The following is a 20830-nucleotide window of genomic DNA, read 5'->3' as shown; positions in this document are numbered from 1 at the left end:
ATATTTGTCCACTCTTCCTTGCAAAAGTGTTTCAAATCTGTCAGATTGCGAGGGCATCTCTTGTGTACAGCCCTCTTCAGGTCACGCCACAGATTTTCAATTGGATTTAGGTCTATGCTGTGGCTGGGCCATTTCAAATTTTTAATTTTCATCTGATGAAGCCATTCTTTTGTTGATTTGGATGTATGCTTGGGGTCATTGTCATGTTGAAAAGTGAAATTCCTCTTCATCTTCATCTTCATCTTTCTAGCAGACACCTGAAGGTTTTGGCCAAAAGTGACTGGTATTTGGAACTGTTCATAATTCCCTCCACCTTGACTAAAGCCCCAGTTCCAGCTGAAGAAAAGCAATCCCAAAGCATGATACTGCCACCACCATGCTTCACCATGGGGATGGTGTTCTTTTGGTGATGTGAAGTGTTGTTTTTGCGCCAAACATACCTTTTGGAATTATGCCCAAAAGGTTCAACCTTGGTCTCATCAGACCATAACACATTTTCCCATATGCTTTGGGGAGACGATGTATTGTTTTGCAAATTTTAGCTGGGCCTGGATATTTTTCTGTGTAAGAAAAGGCTTCCGTCCTGCAACCCTATCCCATAGGCATGACATATGGAGAAAACGGGAGATTGTTGTCACATGTAGTACATAACCAGTACTTGCCAGAAATTCCTGCAGCTCCTTCAGTGCTGCTGTAGGACTCTTGGCAGCCTCCCTGACCAGTTTTTGTCTTCTCTTTTCATCAATTTTGGAGGGACGTCCAGTTGTTTGCAACATCACTGTTGTCCCATGTTTTCTCCACTTTTTGATGACTGGCATCACTGTGTTCCATGGTATATCCAATGCTGTGGACATTTTTTGTACCCTTCTCCTTACTGATACCTTTCAACAATGAGATCCCTTTGATGCTTTGTAAGTTCTCTGCGAACCATGGCTTTTGCTGTTGCAGGCAACTGAGTAAATGTCAGGAAAATCCTAATAGGACAGCTGAACTTTATTTGGGGTTAATCAGAGTCTTTTTAATTGATGGCAGGTGCGTAGCCAAGAAGACTGAATGCTGTAATTAAAGCAAAAGGTGCTTCAACAAAGTATTGGTTTAAGGGTGTGCACACTTATGCAACCAGCTTATTGTACGTCTTTTTTTTTCTATATTGTTTCTCCTAACAGATTTGTTTGTTTTTCAATTGAATTGTACAGGTTATAGGTCACTTTAAAGGTGGGAAAAGTTTTGAAATTATTTATTGTGGTCTCATTTTTTTATATATCACAAAAACCTAGCATTTTAACAGGGGTGTATACACTTTTTATATCCACTGTGTACATATATATATATATATATATATATATATATACATATACATATATATATATATATATATATATATATACATATACATATATATATATATATATATACATATACATATACATATATATATATATATATACATATATATATATATATATATATATATATATATATATTGTGTGTGTGCATATGTACATATGTTTTACATATTTCTATATCATTTCTGCAAATTCAATATGAAGTAACTGAGAGAGAGGGATTCTGGGTAGAGGTAAAGCCTGAGAGTTTTTGTCTGACATGAGCTGTAGTAACAGCCGAGTTGGTTCCAATATTGGAACCGAGCCCATATGTCAAGGATGAATGAAGATTCGACAATACAGACAAAACGTTATGATAAGTACATAACTTCTTTTTTACTGGAAATGTCTGACTGGAATAGAGCCCATTTTTAGCAGAGGCCCAGGGAGAAATGCTACAGACATATTGTTTTTGAAATGTGGAAGCAAACCTATGCAAATGCAGGAAGGACATGCAGATTCTGCAGAGAAGGTACCCCAACCGAGAATCGAACAGAAGAACCTCTTGCTGTGAGGCGATAATGCTAACTGCTGCACCACTGCACTGCCCTGGCTAATAGTTCCAGGAAGCAGCAGAAAACAAAGTATATCTGTGTGCGCAAATGCATGACCATTTGATAGATGGGAGTAGTATAGTCAGGCTGGTTAACAGGATGAAATGTACAGTGCTTTATTTTGGCAAAGCATTGAGAAAGGACAGATTTAAGAATAGCTAGTCTTTCTTCAGAAAATACACAGAAATATCAAAAAGATTCAGAAAGAATCAATATATTATTAAGGCAAATAAACTTGAGTCATGTAGCAATTAACTGTACAGTGGCACAAAACTGTTAGGATTGCAAAATACATTGTAAACCATAGAAAACTTTTTTTTTTTTTTTTTTATTAAAGTGAAATTTAACAGGAACAAATTGCTTTATTATGTGTAAAACCTTTTATATCAAAATTACACAAGCATTTTATGTATAAATAAGCATTCTGCATTCCACATAGCAGAAATTAAAACAGACTGTTTTTAAGTTCATAGGTTCATACTAGGCTATCTGCTCTGGGGCAATTATAAGCCTAGCCCGATTCTGTATGGCTTACGCCACCCCTTGATTTGAGTATACTGTGCCCTTTTTAAGGTTTAGTTTACTGTGCCTCTGTCTAATAGTGACACGGGAGTAATCCCTGGGACAAACCTACGATCCCCCATCCACCTATCGAGATTCTTCTTGAAGAGATTCAGTGAGGTGCTCTGCCTCACATGAACTGGAATTCTATTCCAGAGCGAAGGGAGCCTCTGGATTATGAACCTGTCCCTCCAGCAAGTTCTATTTATTTCTGTGCTGAGGTTCAAGTCCCTCGAGTGTGGGGCACTAAGGGATTTAGATTTACTGAGGTGGAGCATGTCCATTAATTCTGGATTTGACATAGCTTTGTATGTCAGGCATAGATCGCCTCGAAGTAGGCGGTATGCAACTGAGTAGAGCTGGAGTTTTTTTAACCGAGCAGCATATGGCATCTGTTTGAGACCCTTGATCCTCTTGGTGAGATACTTTTGGGGTCTTTCTAATTGCTGCAGGTGTTGGGTAAGGTACATCCCAAAAGGGGCATTGTATTCTATGATGGGCCTGATGAGGGATGAATAAAGGGGCACGATTACCTCTCTTGATCTAGATGTGAAACCCTTCGTGATGAGGTGGGCTATGTAGAAGGTCTTTCTAACCACTTTGGCAATGTGGTTTTCAAAGGAGAGATTGCTATCAACTTGGGTCCCCAGGTCCCTAATAACTTTCTCTGCACTTAATGGGTTTCCGCCTATGTGGTAATTTGTGGGCACATTGTTTTTGCCAAAGGGTATAACTATACATTTTCTGGCATTTAGCTCTAAACCATGGCGCTGGCACCAGTTATCTGTCTCTGTGAGACCTTTTTGAAGGATGTTTGTGTCAGCTGGAGAGTCGATTATGGTGCCCAGTTTGCAGTCATCTGCGAACTTGGTGAGCCATAGTCCTCCCACGTTTGCCTGTACCTCGGAAAAGTATATACTGAACAAGAGTGGTCCCAGGACAGAACCCTGTGGGACGCCACTTGTGACCGGTTTCGAGTCTGACATGGCTCCAGCAACTCTCACTCTGTGGGTTCTGTCTTTGAGCCAGTTTGCAACCCATCTTGTGACATAGGGGTTTATATTTAAGCTGGATAGCTTATCTATGATGCCCGAGTGGGGTATTGTGTCAAATGCCTTTGCAAGGTCCAGATAGGCTGTGTGGACTACCTTCCCTTCATCTATGGCTTTGGTGACTGTTTCGAAGAAGTCAACCAGGTTCAAAAGGCAGGATCTGCCCTTGACAAAGCCGAACTGGGTAGGATCTAGTGTCTTTAGGTCCCCAATGTCTTTGATTATGAGCTCCATGATGATCCTCTCCATAGCCTTGCAGACTAAGCTAGTCAGGCTTATGGGGCGATAGTTTCCAGGGTCCGTAGAGGCTCCACCTTTGTGGAGTGGGACCACTGTTGCTGTCACGCCATTCTGTGGGCACATATCCTGTAGTGAGGCTGAGATTGTATAGCTGTTTTATTTGAGGGATTAGTTCCTCTTGGAGTTCATGTAGGACACAACCTGGGACACCATCTGGTCCCATGGAAGCAGTGTTTTTTGCTTTGGAGAGGGCAGCCTTCACCTGAGCATCAGAGATGTTTGGGAGGCAGCCCTCTGCCGGGATAGATACTTGCTCTTTTGGGGGTGGAGAAGTTTGCACTGAACCTGTCTGCCAGGATATTGGCGATGTCTGTGGGTTCAGTGTATTTTTTGTCGTTTAGAATCAACTCAGAACAAGTCTGGGAGTTGCAACCCAGGTTCCTAACATAACTGAAAAAAGCCTTATGATTGTCTTTGGTGTCCTGTGCAATTTTTCTCTCGAAGCTGGCCTTGGAGGATTTTATGAGGGATCATAATTTTTTGCTAGTACTGATCTGAGATGCCTTCCCTATTAGGGATTTTGCTCTATCATGTAGTAGCTTCCTCCTTCTGTTGTACAGTTTATTTATGGCAGGGGTCCACCAGACTGGACGCCTGCCTTTGGATGATTGGGTCTTGGTTTTGTTTGGGATAGCATGATCCATGCATTCCTGGAGATGTCCGTAGAATGCATTTATATAGGATTCTGCAGTTTGGGCCGTAGTTACCACTGGCCCTGGGGCCTTGAAGGATTCCACTTCGGTTTTGAGAAGTGAGAAGTTCGCTTTTGAGAAGTTTTTCACTGTGGTTTTCTGGGCTGGGGGTGGGGTCGGGATGTGGACATCCAGTGAAATTAATTTATGGTCTGATCTTACCAATGAGGGATATACTTCTGGTGTGGAGCATAGAGTCCCCATGTTGGAAATGATTAGGTCTAGTATGTTGTCCCCTCTTGTGGAAGTGGTGACTAGTTGTTCCATAGCATTTGAGTTTATAATTTCCAGGAACCTTTGGGCTAAGGTGCTGGGGCTTGAGTAGTGCTCCCAGTCAATGTTTGAGTAGTTGAAGTCACCCAATATAATGGTGTTCGGAGAAATCTTCATGTTCTCCAATGTTTTCAGGAAAGCCGAGTGGGATTCCTGACTTTGAGAGGGTGGTCTGTAGGATGCTATAAACTGAAAAGCAGTCTTGCCCACTGTTAGTTGCACATGGATGGTCTCCGATACTTCGTGCAATGCCACTAACCTGGAGGTGTGGATATCCTTGATAAATATGGAAACTCCCCCTCCTTTTGTGGTTCGGTCTGGGTTTTGGGGACGAAAAGCATGATATGAGGTATAGCCTGGTAGTGCTGGGGTGCTCTCTGGAGCCTTGAACCAGGTTTCTGTCACTGCACAGATATCGATGTTCTCCATACTGAGGAGAGCTTCGAGTGCGTGCATCTTGAGGTTAAGACTTCTGGCGTTAATCAGCAATACCCTTAGTTTCTTGTTCCTTGTGCTGTCTATGGGGGTGGGTTTGACTTTTGAGCCTTGCCTAAAAAAGACACTATGGGGGTGGCAAGAGCCTTTGCCAATATCCGAAAGCCCAGTGGTGACAGGTGCAAGCCGTCCCTAGCGAAGCAACGTGGCTTGTCGAGCATGTCATCCCAGGCTGACAGACACTAGATCCCCTTTGAATGACACCAAAATTTTAGCCAATTGTTAAAATCGATCATTTTGTCTTTGTACTGTGGCATCATTCTAGGTGAGGGTTAGATGCTGCTCAAGGTCAAGGTCATAGCAGCCTGGGCTACATGATCAGAGAGCTCCTCTATGTCTCTTTTCATGTAGTCCAGGGAGGTACGTCTCAGGTCATTCACACCAGCATGTACAATGACTGAGTCATATTTGTATTTGTATTTGCTTTGGAGTGACCTGAGTGCTTGCGTTATGTGGCGGATCCTAGCACCCGACAGGCAGCTCACCGTGACCTTCTCTTTATTCAGCCTGGTGAGCGGGACGTCAGTGTGTCTGACAATAGAGTCACCTATTACAAGAGTATCAGGTGTGTTATTCAGCCTTAAGGGCTGTGGCTGCTTGGCACACTGACTTAGTGGGCTATGTGTTGTGCGTGTTTTGTTTTGAGGTAGCGTTTGCTTGGATGTCTGCTTTGGAGGTCTCTGTTGCTTAGGTAGATTTTTATTTAGAGCCTCCAAGTATGTTTTTGTGTATTTATGTGTTTGGTTCGCTGATGTGGTGGGACTATGTGATACTGGAATTGTGTTGTGTGAGGTTGCCTTCTCCTCCTGACTGGTTACACCAGTTTTGAGATGAGAGAGCTGTTTGGAGGAGGAGAGGGTTGTCCGTGTACATGAGACAGTTGTAACATTGCCTCAAAATTCCCAGATTCATCAGCTGGACTGGAGAGGAAACCATTGACTGACCTTTGGACATGCTAGAGTAATATAGGGAAACTGAATTTAAGACAGACCAATAGAGAACAGGGTAATCGTAGAGAGTATAAGAGTAAGTAGTGCTTATGGTTTAATAGTGCTAACTTGTAGGATTACTTAATTGGACCAGTGAAGGGCCTTAGAATGAGAATATGGTGTTTAAATTGAGAGATAGAGCAGTTCTAAGGGAAAAAGTGAAGAGCAGACTTTGTGGAGCCAGGAATAGTTTAAACCCAATTAGGTGGCGCTGCCCGCTGTTGCGCTATGCAAAAAAACGTGCAAAACCGCGCAAAAGAGGGTTTTAAGAGAGGAAGATGAAGGAGCTTGGAATTGATCCAAAGTGGCCAATAAAACTACAGTTTCAAGTCAGTAACCACTCCCACAGGGGCAGGCAGGCTGCTCAATGTTTTTCACTGCCACTGATCAACAGAGAGACTTCCCTTTAGCCCAAGCAAAAAATGGCCTCCAAGAAACTTACAAACAGTTCAAGAACAGCAAGCCTGTAACTGAACTTTTTTAAATCTCAGAAAAGTGGGGAAAAAGCAAGATTTTTTGTTTTTTCAGAGATAGCAGAGGTTCACAAGTATCAACAAGTTATAACAGTGCAGTAAATGACCCCACACAAGAGTGCTAGGCCAAAGACAGATAAAATGCATGTTTTGAGAAAAAAACAATATTAAAAATAAGTGCAAACAGGAAATTCAGTAAACAGCTCTAGGTTGTGCTCTAAATGCAGTTACTAATGCAGAAATCAAGTTTAACAAGCCAGAAAATGCTCAAAACAGGCAGCTATGCAGAAAAACTTAGCAAATAAACAGAGGAAAAATACTTAAAATCTCAAAAGTGGCTCCTTTCTTCTCTCAGCATTTTCTCCTCTTGGTGGGTGCTTCACCAACAGCCAACAAGCCTGAAAAGACGCCAAAACCACGAGGCAACCAGGTTTTAAGAGAGGAAGATGAAGGAGTTTGGGATTGACCCAAAATGGCAATAAAACTACAGTTTCAAGTCTCTTTCTACAGTGTTAATTACTACTTTCATTTTTTTGGTCTGTGAGTGGCTTTGTCTTCTGTATATGTAGTTTTAAGAGTTTTTTTTTAATTAGTCATCTAGTTAATTCAAAGTACTGACTGCAAGTTATAACTCACTTGTGTCACACAGTAGAACCTAATGTTAAAAAACTGATACCCAAATTCAAAGATAAACATTGCCTCATTCTGCAGTTGAGAGACATACATATATATACATATATATATATATATATATATATATATATATATATATATATATGTGTGTGTTTGTGTGTGGTGCACATGTTCATATGTGTTTAATAAAAATAAGTAAAGAGAAGTTCTATGGCAGTTTCTAAGTTTGGTATAAAATAAATGCTAACTTAATCCCATATTAGATTATGGATGTAATCATAATACAGAATTCAGTGAAATGGGTACATTGAAAAATGATACTGATTTCCCTCTGGTCAGTTCTGAAAGAATTCATTCATATTTTATTAGCATTTATCAATCCTTTATTATTACAACAGGCAGATACAGGCAAACATAACATATAATAAATATATGGACACCTCACAAATTACAGATATTATTAATTTGAAATATTAATTTGTTTTTAGCACTAAGAAATAAACTGATTTAAACATAAACTATAGTGGATATAGTAGATACTTGGGTAAGACACACTCATACTTTTACTCTTGGATTCCACAATATAGATGTCTTTAGCATTTTGCTGTGCTTATGAATAAATTCTAAGGGAAAAAAATAGCATACTGAAAGAGTTAGACTTTCTTGGAAGGATAAGAGAAAAGTAGTGTAATTAGTGGGATGGAGTCAGTGAAACAGTTGTCAGAAGAAGTATGATGCAATGACATCATTGCAAGAACAGTAGGGTGCTTGATAAACCTGTAGGGTGAGATGTACTGCAGTTTGTGTTACTTTCAGAACTTTCAATGAGATTAAAAAAACAGAAATGTGTGTTGGGGGGGTTTAGATTGTGTGTTCATCATAGTATTGTCAGGAATAAAAAGGTTTGTATGGACTATAGAGGATCTGACTGGGTAATAAGAAAGGTCTGTGATCCTGGTGGACAGATGACAGAAACAGAAGTTTGATATTTGCAGTCTCCCTGATTTACAGACATCTTCTGCCATGGATCACAATGACAGGTCCTGAAGTAAGACACTCACTGGGGTCAATCCTTGCCAGTCAGAAGCCTATGCCAGCATAGCTCCCACATATGCGGGTGCTACAGCTATAGCATTTAATGTTATTAAAGTGCATTAAATAAATACATATAAAACAAAGGACAAGAAAAAAATATACTGTCAATACTGCTCACATTTCATTGATTTTGTCTCTGAATTTTGCTCTGATCCTCTCCTAAAAAGGGCAGTTGCCCATTAGATGGTACCATGATCACTGAAAGAGAAAACATAAGATCAGAGCTTGACTGCAACAGCCATTGATTACATGGTAGGTATATATATATATATATATATATATATATATATATATATATATATATATATGTGTGTGTGTGTGTGTGTGTATACACATTAATGTTGAATCATAAATGACTTCATACCTACACATTACACCACCGGCACAGAAAACTAAGCTCATAGCTCTGAAAGAAGCAGGGACAAATTCAGAAACAATCAGGGACGATTTTAAAATATTAGTACTATCAACTTGAAACATTGACATAATGTGAATTCATATACAGTTTTCTGAAGTAAAAGAGATCTATAACTCTAATTATTGTCATTATTTGTTAAGTGTAATTCACCATCTTTTCTCCAAAAATCACTAGTTTTAGGATGAATTAAGAGGGACAGAGGAGAGCTGAAATTTGAGTCAAAATCGGAGACGTCCTTAAAATCAGGGACAGTTGTGAAGTAACTTCTTCAACTACCAGTACCGTTTTTATTTCAGGAAGGTGTAAATGTCTATGTACCGTTGGGGGTGGGGTGATTCCCAAACATTTACCTAGTCAGTTTCAACAGTACCCTTATTTTCAACATATCTATCATGTTTGTGTCACGAGTTTGAAAAGTATGGTATGATGAAAAGACGAAGGCAAACTAAGTAGCAAAAATGCACCATCCATCCACAGCCCCTTTTTGCACATGGGGTCGATATAAATATATATATATATATATATATATATATATAGAGAGAGAGAGAGATTCTTAGACTTTCTTCCATCTGCAAGAAGTTGTTCTGTTAAGGATTGGGGAAAAGCAGTATTCACAAATTACCCAGAATATGAAAACCAAAACTTGCCAAAGCCCTGCCAAGACGCAAGAAGTTAATTGCTACCTTTTCAGTAAATGAGAATTCCTAAACTAAATGTGTTATTTTCCAATAGAAGCCACTCCCCAGCCAGAGCTCCCTGTGCCCTCATACCTATTATCAGCCTTGTATACCTATATTGCCATAATATCATCATACTTATTATTCAATGTTGTATTGTCTAACCGGTTTATATTCTTTGTTAAAACATAAAAACATTAATTCATTTAGATGGTGTCCAGACTGTGAGAAAAAAAGAAGTTATGTCTTACCATAACGTTCCATCTGTATTGTTGATCCTCGTTCAGTCATTACGCATGGGTATCAGTTCCGACCTCGGAACCGAGCCGGCCATTTTCCAAGCTTGCGTCAGCTACAAACTCTCAAGCTAAACTCTTACCCATAATCCCCCTCTCCCTGTTACCTCAGATTGAATTTGCAAGTCAAAAGAAGGTAGAGATTACCTCTGGTCAAGTGACCTAAGAGAAACGGATGGTGAGATCCACTAGAAGCCACAGGAGGAGGAAGGAGGGAGGGTCGTAATGACTGAACAAGGATCAACAATACAGATGAAACGTTATGGCAAGACATAACTTCTTTATCTGATATTGTTAATCCTCATTCATTCCTTATGCATGGGACAGAGTCCCCAGCTACCTCTGTTCCTGGGAGGCTCTTATGGAAGGACATTCCTGAGCACCATAGAACCAAAAGATGCTTTTCCCCTGGAGGCCAAATCCAATTTGTAATGATTGATGAAGGTATGAGGTGTAGCCCAAGTTGCAGCTGCACAGATGTCATGTAAAGAAGCTCTGGCATGGAAGGCAGCAGAGGTTGCCACCGACTTTGTCGAATGAGCCTTCATGGTAGTAGGCAACAGAATATTACATTGTGTATAAATGAAGGTCACACAGTCTTTCAACCATCAAGCTAATGTGACCTTAGCAACAGCAGATCCTAATCTAGGTCCAGAATAGGCCAAAAATAACTGGTCAGATTTACGAGAGGACCTAGTCCTGTTTAAGTAAAAATAGATTTGCCTGTGAATATCTAGGGTATGTAGGCAATACTCTCCTTTGTTTGAATGACTGGGAAAGAAAACTGGCAATTCAATGGTTTGATTAATGGACATTTCAGAGATCAATTTTGGCAGAAATTAAGGATTAGTTCTCAAAGACACTCTATCTCTATGAAAAATCAAGTATGGACTCTTGATGCATAAAGCTTGACGCTCAGAGATACATCTGGCAGAAGTAATGGTGACCAAAAACAAGGTTTTCCATGACAAATATTTGAGGTTGCAAGAAGAAGCTGGTTCGAGGGGTGGCATTGTCAGAGCTTGTAGAACTAATGATAGATCCCATGGTTGAATAGGTTCTCTAAAAGATGGCTTCAGATGATTCACACCTTTTATGAAAGTCTTGCACAATTTGTGTGACATAAGAGAGGATTCTTGGACACCCTCATGGAAATTAGATATTGCAGCCAAATGAACTCTAATGGTAGAGGCCGATAGACCCGATTGAAAAAGGTCAGCCAGATACTCCAGTATTATTGACACTGGTGCTGAGAAGGGATCTAGTTGTTTTTCTTTCAGCCAACATGTAAATCTTTTCCACTTGCTTAGATAAGTAATTGTAGTGGAAGACTTATGAGATGCAATGAGAATGTCACGTACTGGTAAAGAAAGATCATTCTGCCTGGCAATCAAGGGAATTGGAGGAGCCGAGCTGTGAGCTTCAGGCTGTCCAAGTTGGGATGAATCAGGTTCTGCGGATGTGAGATCAACTCCGGGGTTGGATGGAGAATCCATGGTCGATCTAGTAGGCGAGGCCAAAGGAAGGGGAACCAAATCTGATGAAGCCAATATGGTGCTATGAGGATTACCTTGCTCTTCAACCGACGGGCTTTCTTCAGAAACTGGGGAATGAGGGGAAAAGGTGGGAATGCATAAAAAAGACCCGAGGGCCATTCGTGGACTAGAGTGTCCCTGGGTGACTGTCCCTGAGGGGGAATCAGGGCGAAGTAGTTGATCGGGGATGCAAAGAGGTCGCAACAAGGCCAGCCCCAGCGGTGGAAGATCTCCGCCGCTATCAAGGGATTCAGGGATCACTCGTGAGGTTGTAGAATGCACCTGCTGAGTCTGTCTGCTATCATGTTGGAACTCCTGGAAATGTGCATTGCTAGAAGAAAACGGTTGGTAGCCATCGCCCATTGCCATATCCTCACGGCCTCTCGACAAAGGGGGTAAGATTTGGTTCCACCTTGTTTGTTGATGTACCAGACCACCGCCATGTTGTCTGATTGAATCGCAATTATCCCAGACGGCAGCAGGGGATGGAATGCTTGCAACGCCAGAAGCACCGCCCTAAGCTCTAGAACATTTATATGCAGTTAGGCCTCCAATACGGACCAAGTGCCTTGGACTGTCTGTCCCTGACATAGACCCCCACCCCATCAGGGAGGCGTCCGTGGTCACTGTGGCCTTGGGTTGCTGGGGGGAGAAGGGGTGAGACCATTGTGATAGATTGTGTGTCATCCACCAGTTTAAATCCTGTTTGCACCTGTGGGTTACTTGAATCTTGGCTGAAAGAGGATGCTGAAAAGGATACCATTGGGTGAGCAGTAGCCATTGTAGAAGCCTCATATGAAACCTGGCCAGGGAGACAATGGTGATGGAAGCTGCCATGGTACTCAACAGCTGTAGGACAGAGTGAGCTGTGGATTTCTCCCTTGAAAGGATTGGGATCAGTTGTTGCTTTATCCTTAGAATTCTGTGCTCTGGAATGGCAGCTCTGCAGTTCTTTGTATCCAAGATAACCCCTATGAATTCTGTGGACTGAGATAGGGTGAGATTGGATTTTTGCCAGTTTATGGTTATGTCTAGCCTTTATGCAGTGAGGAGAGAGTATGCCAGGGCTTCTTCCAGTAGATGTCGGGTGGGGGCAGAAATGAGCCAGTCGTCTTGGTATGGAAACACCTGGAATCCTTGTAGTCACAAGTGAGCTGTGACGACTGCCATGCACTTTGTGAACACTCTGGGGGGCTGTAGAGAGTCCGAAGGGCAGTACTCTGAACTAGTAGTGACTGGCTACCACACGGAAGCACAGAAAACTTCTTGATAGCCTGTCCACTTTTATGTGGTAGTACGCATCTTGAAGATCTATCGAGCACATCCAATCGTCTTTTTCCAAAAGTGGGAGGATAGACTGTATTGTGACCATCTGGAATTTTTGTACTCTCACAAACTTGTTCAATACACTGAGATCCAAAATTGGTCTCCAGTCCGCGGTTTTCTTTGGCACCAAAAATAGCCTTGAGTAGAATCCGGATCCTATCTGGTCTGGAGGGACTATTTGGATGACTCTGTTTCTTAGCAGCTTTTCTATCTCTAGTGCTGCTTCTTCCCTTTGACTGGGTGGAACGTCAGGAAGGTTTTTTGAAGGGACAGGACAAAGATCGAAGGGGATATGATAACCTCTGGTTATAATACTTTGTACCCAAGAATCAGTGGTGATGGTTAGCCAGGCAGAAGGGTACAAGGAGAAACGACCCCCAACCACCTCCAGAGGAAAGGAGTTAAGCTGCTCTTCAGGAGCGCTGGTAGGACTGGCCAGGGAAAGAGTCCCTGGAACCCTGGTTGCGTGGACCCCTTCTGCCCCAAAAGGAGCATCTTCCCTGTGAGTTTCCCCCTCTGCCTCTAGGAGAGAACTTGGCCTGTGTGTCACGGAAAGGACCCTGAGATTTCTTGAACCATATCTTCTCACTCTTTTGGCTTTGGGAGAAAGCACGTTGAGGGGAAGAATAACAGACACCTATGGCAAAAAGGGTCTTACCATCCTGTTCACTTCTAGCCAGTGTGCTTTTAAATTTGGGTCCAAACAACGAAGCGGCCTCAATGGGAGCATTAAGAAAAGAAGCCTTAAAGGGTTCCGCAAAATTGTACAAGCGCATCCAGGTTTGTCGTCTCAAGACCACGGCTGAACCCACCGCTCTAGCTGCTCCTTCTGATGCGTGAGATATCAGTCGCATAGAGGAGTTAGATATTGACTCAGTGGTGGCCAGCTGAGATGCCACTTTGTCACAGACCTCATCAGACATGGCACCAGCCAAGGTTTCAGAGATCTCAGAAATCAGAGCCCTTTGAAGCCTGGTAAAGTGTGCCATATAATTCAGGGACCTGATAGTAAAGGTCGATGGTGCAAAGGTGCGCTTCCCTATCCTGTCCAGGGCCCGGGACTCTTTGTTAGGCGGATGGACAGTCTGGCTTTCTTCTTCCGCCAGATCCTTTTTTGTTGTGGCCGCCACCACCAGGGCATCCACAAGAAGACCTTTAGATCAATGGGGATCCGTAGCAGGAGGGGACAAAATCTTATCTGGCCTCCGGGGAATAGCCTTGACGGTGTCAGGAGCCTTACACGCATGTTGCACGATGAGCCGGGCAAGTTCATCGGCAGGAGGAGTAACCCAGGAGGTACGGGGCCGGGCGCAAAAGGCCTGCAGGAACACAGACTCCTCAGAGGTCGGATTAGAGGACTGCTTAAGGATTTTGAGGATATCACCAAAGGATACCTTAGAGGGTGACCAAGGGGATCCTTCCCCCTCATCAAAGTCTGCGTTTTCAGTGAGGGACTCCTCTGTGGAATCCATGTGCTTCCTCTTACATGAACTTTTCCGGTGGACTTGCTCAAAGGGAGAAGCTGGGGAAGACAGCGGAAAAGGGGTTTCCTGTGGGAATATGTCCTGAGGCCCTTGCACCCCGGTGTCCGCTAGGTGCGACTTGTGAAAAGAGTGTACCAGAGGAGGGCAGGAGGATAGACAGCACATTATCGCCAGCAGAAGCCAGAGCCTTCTCTATCAGTTGAAAGGCTGGTCCACCTGAAGAGGGGTGAGTGTCCAGGACAGGGGTCACCCCTCCCCTAAGTGGCTCAGCCTGCCTACTCGGAGTCCACAGATGGCTGTGGAACAGCAAATTATGTGTGTCACACTGTCATCCTGGGTCGTAGCAAAACTCTCCTGCCACAAAGGCAACTGTGGTTCCTTAGTGAAATCCATAAAGGGAACCGCAGAGGGGGAAGACTGTGCTATAGCAATGGACTTCAAAGGCAATGAAGGAGGAGAATAAGAAGGAGTCTTTGGAGATGGGTGATCACCTCCCAAGGAAGGATAGGTCCTGGGGGGTGGGATACCTCTGGCCAGAAGCACTTGATCCACAAGACGCAACACGTCGTGTTCAGAAAGGCTTCTAGTGGACCTCACGGAGACTGAGGGAGAAACAGGTCTGTCCACAGAAGAGACACGCTCGGTGCACACCTCACCAGTCTGCACCGAGAATAACAGTGCCGAGACAGACTGGACTACGGGTGTCTGCACTGAGGTAATCATTGGTGCCGAGGTCACGGTCTGCACTGACACAGGGATCGGTGCCAAAGTGGTTGCCAGTACCGAAGCTGGAACCGACAAAATTGGCGCCAATAATTGAGGCATCGGTTCCGAGTAAGATGTCAGAGCCAACGTGGTCAAGGTCTGTGCCGACTGAACGGTCGATGCCGATGCAGTAGTCGTAATAGTCTGAACCGAGGAGCCCCTCGGTGCCGATATAGTAAAGGCTACAGGAGAAGATGGAGCCGAGATCACTGATGGTGCCGAAGGCCTCGGTGCTGAAGATCTAGGCACCGAAAGCACTGGGGCTGACTGAGTGAGCTCTGAAGCAGAAACTTAAGCCTTTGTAGGTCTTGGTTGGCGGGAGTCCTCAGCCGGGGACGAAGGCAAAGACTTGGCCTTAGTAGGATCATCCAAAATTTTCTTATGGGCTCTAGGAGGGGTTGAAGCCTCCGACCCAGAAATAGCCTCTGAAAAGGGAGATTTGAGAATTCCCTACAGCAACAACTTATTTTTCCTTTCCAACAACGTTCTGTTAGAAAAATGTTTACAAATAGCACAGGGCGGGTCAACAGATAAGTGGGACACACCCAAGCAATAAACGCACAAAGAGTGTGCATCTGATGTAGGTAATTTGTGTCCACAATCAGAACACCTTTTGAATCCCGGACTACTTTTCTTATCTGCCATGATAGAAAAAAGGGGACAGTAGAAAGGGTACCAGCAATGGTACAAAAAAATACCTGAAGGTATGAAGAAAGGAAGAGATTACCAGTGATGTTAAGGGAGAAATACCTCACGGTAAAAGGTACAGAGTAAAGAGAAGAAAACTCAAGAAAATATGGTCGCTAAATGCGATAGGGTAAGAGACAACAAAACAGAAACTTTTCTGACAGGAAAAGTTATATATATGACTAGTCTGACAACAAATATCTATACTTAGCTCAAGAGAAGCAGCTTGACACGACCAAATGGCAACGCGGCAAACAAAATCTGAGGTAACAGGGAGAGGGGGGTTATGGGTAAGACTTTAGCTCGAGAATTTGTAACTGACGCGAGCTTGGAAAATGGCAGGCTCGGTTCCAAGGTCGGAAATGATACCCATGTGTAAGGAATGAACGAGGATTAACAATATCAGATCATGCTTTCACCTTAAAAAAATCAGATGCATTTACTACTCCTACCCTAAACAATGTGATTTAACTCTTACATCAGGACTGCCTTGAGAAAACAACAGACAGGTGAGTAAACACAAAATAACCCTGTGATAATATTAAATATATATAAATATATCTCAAATGTTTCCAAATACATTTTAACAGTCCCTTATTTTCAGGGACGTCCTTGATTTTGACTTAAATTTTAATTCTCTCCCAGAATAGCTTTCAAGCAGTCAGGTACAAATCTCAGCAGAATCAGGGACAAATCCAGAAATAATCAAGGACACTTTTAAAACATTAAAACTATTAACTTGAGAATGTCAGACCAAAAAAATGTGAATTAATATTCATTTTTTAAGTAAAAGTAGAGTATAACTCTAATTATTGTCATTATTTATTAAGTATAATTGACTACCATTTCTCCAAAGGTCACCAATTTTTCGGAGTGATTAAGAGAGACAGAGCTAAAATTTGAGTCGAAATCAAGGACAGTTGAAAGGTGGTGAATTCCACTTAAAACTAATGACAATAATAACGCTGTACATTTCTTTTACTTTAGAAAATGTGTATTACACGCTCTTATTCTGTCAATGTCCCTGACTGGTTGAAGGATTTGCACATATACCTCAACAAAGTAAAAATAACACGCTGCACTTTTATGACACCTTTCCCAGTCCAAGCGACGGAAACAGAGCATACTATTATTACCACAGTACAGCCACTCTCGTCCTCTAGGTTTCATTTTCATAAGCGTTGGTAGTAGTAGTATATTAAAAGAGAAACTTGTGACGTTTAGAGCGTCCAATCACATGACAAGGGCACGCAGCTAGTTTCTTTCTTCTCTTAGAAACCATGCAGTATCTTTGTAAGTCGGGTTTGTGTGTGGACTGTGTGGTGGAACTCTTTTCAGGTGCGCTGTCTAAACCTCGATCATTATTAAGCCCAGAGGTGTTTTAGGAGTATTTGTATAGCAAATTCATTGGTTGCTTTTAATTAAGTGTGAACGCAAAGGATACGTAATTCTTTTGGGTGTCTTGGTAATAAAAAGTTAGCTAAGATGTGACATTTGGTGTTCATGTTGCCGTGGTGCAATATTATTTTTTGAGAACTGGAGCTGTTTATTAGCTGTGTTATTACTGTTCGAGTTTTCCATCCAATGGAGCTTGATGTGCTGTGGTGGAAAGGACACTTGGCTGCAGATATCCATCAGACTCTACGGCTAAAGGTACGCGTCAGTAGTGAAAATTCGTGTTTTCTCTTTTAATTGTCACTGGAATTGTGATTGGAGTTTTTATTGCATTCGTGTCTAATGATTTTGCATTCTTTTTAACTAAATGCTGTATACATTTTTTTAAGTTTAGTGTGCAAAGGTCGTGTGTGCAGTCTAAGATCTGTTTTATTACTTAACAAGTTCGTTCTCTCGGATAGCCAGTTCTTACATCTGGCTTTAATACTTGCTGCACTGTTTTACAAGTACGGTTCTGCCATTGTGTTAAGTTGTACTTCATGAGTCAAAAGCAAGCCTTGATGTTAACTTATGAATTCAGTTAGAATCACATGTATATGGTTCTGTACCGTACCACGTGCTCATGTTGTCAGTGAAGGTGATTGTTGCCTATGATTAATTTGGCATCGTGTTGGGAAGAATTTGTACAAGTCATGATTCTGCTTGACTCCGCTTTAACTGTTGGCTTTGTTTGCTTTCGAACATGTTAAAACGTTTGCATTCATTTGTGAAGAATGATCATTGCATATTAATCTGCACAGAAGGAGTTATAGAATGGTGTATGGTGAGGTATCAACCAAAAAAAGTGGTTAGTGGTTTAGTGCTTAAGTGCTTATGCATTTATCAGTTGCCTTAAGTAAAACTGATATAAAGGTGTTTGATTTATTGTAACTTTATGATTGCTACAGCTGTTGCTGTACTTGCATAGGTCTTGTTAGTATTCAATTAAATTTGAAGCAGATAGTTTAGAGCAGTGCAGCAGATTTTTGCGTTGTTACTGATTACAATGTGTAAAAAGCCCTTTTCTGTTTTTTTTTTCCCTCTGTTGTGATCCCCTCCATGATTGGTGAGGGGGTAGCAGAGGCTACGTGTGTGTATAGGGGGGGGGGGGTGTATCTGGTATATGTGTGTTTGGAATGTGTTGTTTTGTGTACACTATTCTGACTTCCATGTTTATGATCTGTGTGAGAATCAAGTGAAGTCTTTAGTTTGTCTTGCTACCAAGGAAACTTTTTTTTTTTTTTTTTTTTTTAACTGTTTTCGTCACCACTTCTTGGAAAGTGAAACATTTATTTTCTAGGAGCATAGAATATATGTATTTTTTTGCTGTCTGTTTTTAAAGTCTGGAATTTGTCAGAGCTGAAATGCTTGGAGGAAAAGTGTTGCTAAGTGAGTCTTGCATTGTTACAGTGTGTGATTCTGTTCTGTATGGTATATATTCAAATTAACTGAAATATTTAGTTGTCATTTAGTTTGTGATCACCTTTTGACAAACTTTTTTTTTTTTGGGGGGGGGGGTTCAGCCTCTATTGTGTTTTAATATGGCCTCTTTATAAGGTTGCAGGCTGTTGATATTCTGCCCTTTTCATTTCCTGTTTTTACATTTGAACGTCATTTTGCACGACTATGTTACGAAATACAATATGTGCAGAGTCTGGCTTCAAGGGCTTAAATAAGTTGGTGTGATAGCACACTCACAAAATGGCTTTGCTGATATGCAATTTGTGGACAGTCAAGTTATCTGGAATATAATTGTGGTTCTTCAACAGTTTCACTTAGTAATATGCAGGGAGCATCTACTAATGTTCATAGGTGTTTACTAGGCTAACGACCACAAGGGCCTTTTTAAGCCTAGCCATGCATCCCAAATCTCTGACTAGTTCTGATACCCTCGATAAGTGTAAGCATAGGCCTGGAAGATGAACCATTTACATATTACCTCTGTCCATTAGAAACATAGTTACCAAACTAGGGATGAATTTCCATTGTCCAAGTTGAACTTGAATTAGGTTAGGGAGGAATTCTGCTTCACAGTGTGCCACTCAACCACAGTCCATAAGGCATAACAACGTACTCAACACTCTAGTCATAGGTGACTTTATAGTCAGGCACACTGGTATTCTGAAGGTAATGCTACTGAATGCTAGCAGTCTAAACCTCAAAATGCGCTCACTCGAGGCACTCCTTAAAATGGAGAACATCGACATCTGGGCAGTGACAGAGACCTGGTTCAAGGCTCCAGAGAGCACCCCTGCATTACCAGGCTATAATTCATACCACACCTTTCGGCCACCTAACCTGGACAGAAGCACTAAAGGCGGAGGCATGTCCATATTCATTAAGGATATCCACACCTCCAGGCTAGTTGCTCCGCATAATGCTTCTGAGATTATCCAAGTGTAACTAACTCTGGGCAAGACCGCAATGCAAATTGTAGCTTGCTACAGACCCCCCCCCCCCATGCCCCAGGATTCCCACTCCTCATTTCTTGATGCAGTGGAAAATATTAGGGTACAACCTAACACTCTAATAATGGATGATTTCAACTTCCCCACCATTAACTGGGAAAACTACTCTTGTACCAACTCTTGTGCTCAACGTTTTCTGGAATTCATAAATTCCAATGCCTTGGCTCAACTTATCCACACCCACACCGGGGGCAGCAATATCCTAGACCTGGTCATTGCCAACATGGGCAACCAGTGTTCCACACCAGAGGTCAATTCCTCGTTGGTCAGGTCCGACCACAAGCAAATCACCCTAGACATTCACATCCCACCCCACCCCCCATTAGGGAAACCTCCGAAAAAAATTTCTCCAAAGCCAACGTCACGCTTCTTAAGACAGAAGTAGCAAACTTCACGACACCCATGCTGACGGACAGTAGAGATACGACTGCTGAATCCTATACAATTGCACTTTATAAGCACTTACAAGAGTGCATGGATCGTGCAATCCCTAACAGAACCAAGATGCTATCCTCCAAAAAAAGGAAGCCATTCTGGTGGTCCCCTGCTATAAACAAACTCTACAACAGAAGAAAGAAACTGTTGCAAAAAAGAGTAAAATCCCATGATTGGAGGGACTCCGTGGTCAGCCTCAGTAAGAAGCTGAAATCCCTCATAAAATTCTCCAAAGCTAGTTCCGAAAACAAAATCACCACTGATTCTAAAGACAACCACAAAGCATTCTATAGCTATGTCAAGAATCTCGATGGCAACACTCAGATCTGCTCTGAGTTACAGCACAATGGCACTAAATATACAGAACCAACTGATATTGCCAACATCCTGGCAGATAGATTCAGTGCTAACTTTACCCCTTTCTCATCCCCTAAAGGGCCCATCTCTATACCGGAAAAATGCAAAGTATCTGTAATCACGGCTGCACAGGTAAAAAAAACACACTCTCCAAAGCCAAGAACACGGCATCCATGGGACCTGACAACATCCCAGGCTTCCACATGAACTACAGAACGAACTGGCACCCAACCCAAGTACATGTTCAATCATAGCCTCACCTCAGGCTTTGTGCCCACTGAATGGCGCACAGCAATGGTTATCCCACTCTACAAAGGGGGAGCCACCACGGACCCTGGGAACTACCGCCCCATTAGCCTGACGAGCCTGGTCTGCAAGGTTATGGAGCATATCATCATGGAACTTATAAACAATGACATTGGTAATCTCCAAACTCTGGACCCTAC

General features: G+C 42.3%; 1 protein-coding gene across 1 annotated transcript in view; it reads left to right on the top strand.

Moving 5' to 3' along the window:
- Positions 1 to 16930: 16930 nt before the first annotated feature.
- The window catches only part of LOC122789337 (cyclin-J-like), a 292505-nt gene continuing 288605 nt past the window's right edge, over positions 16931 to 20830 (top strand). Inside the window, exon 1 of the mRNA XM_044056705.1 lies at positions 16931 to 17343. Coding sequence (XP_043912640.1) covers positions 17275 to 17343 — 69 coding nt within the window. The 5' untranslated portion in view covers positions 16931 to 17274. The remainder of the gene's footprint in view (positions 17344 to 20830) is intronic.

The sequence above is a fragment of the Protopterus annectens genome, chromosome 14.part0 (assembly GCF_019279795.1).
Source record: "Protopterus annectens isolate FY-2018-M chromosome 14.part0, PAN1.0, whole genome shotgun sequence".
Classification (NCBI taxonomy): Eukaryota; Metazoa; Chordata; order Ceratodontiformes; family Protopteridae; genus Protopterus; species Protopterus annectens.
The sequence above is the reverse complement of the archived record's forward strand: the minus strand, read 5'-3'. Positions and strand labels throughout refer to the sequence as shown.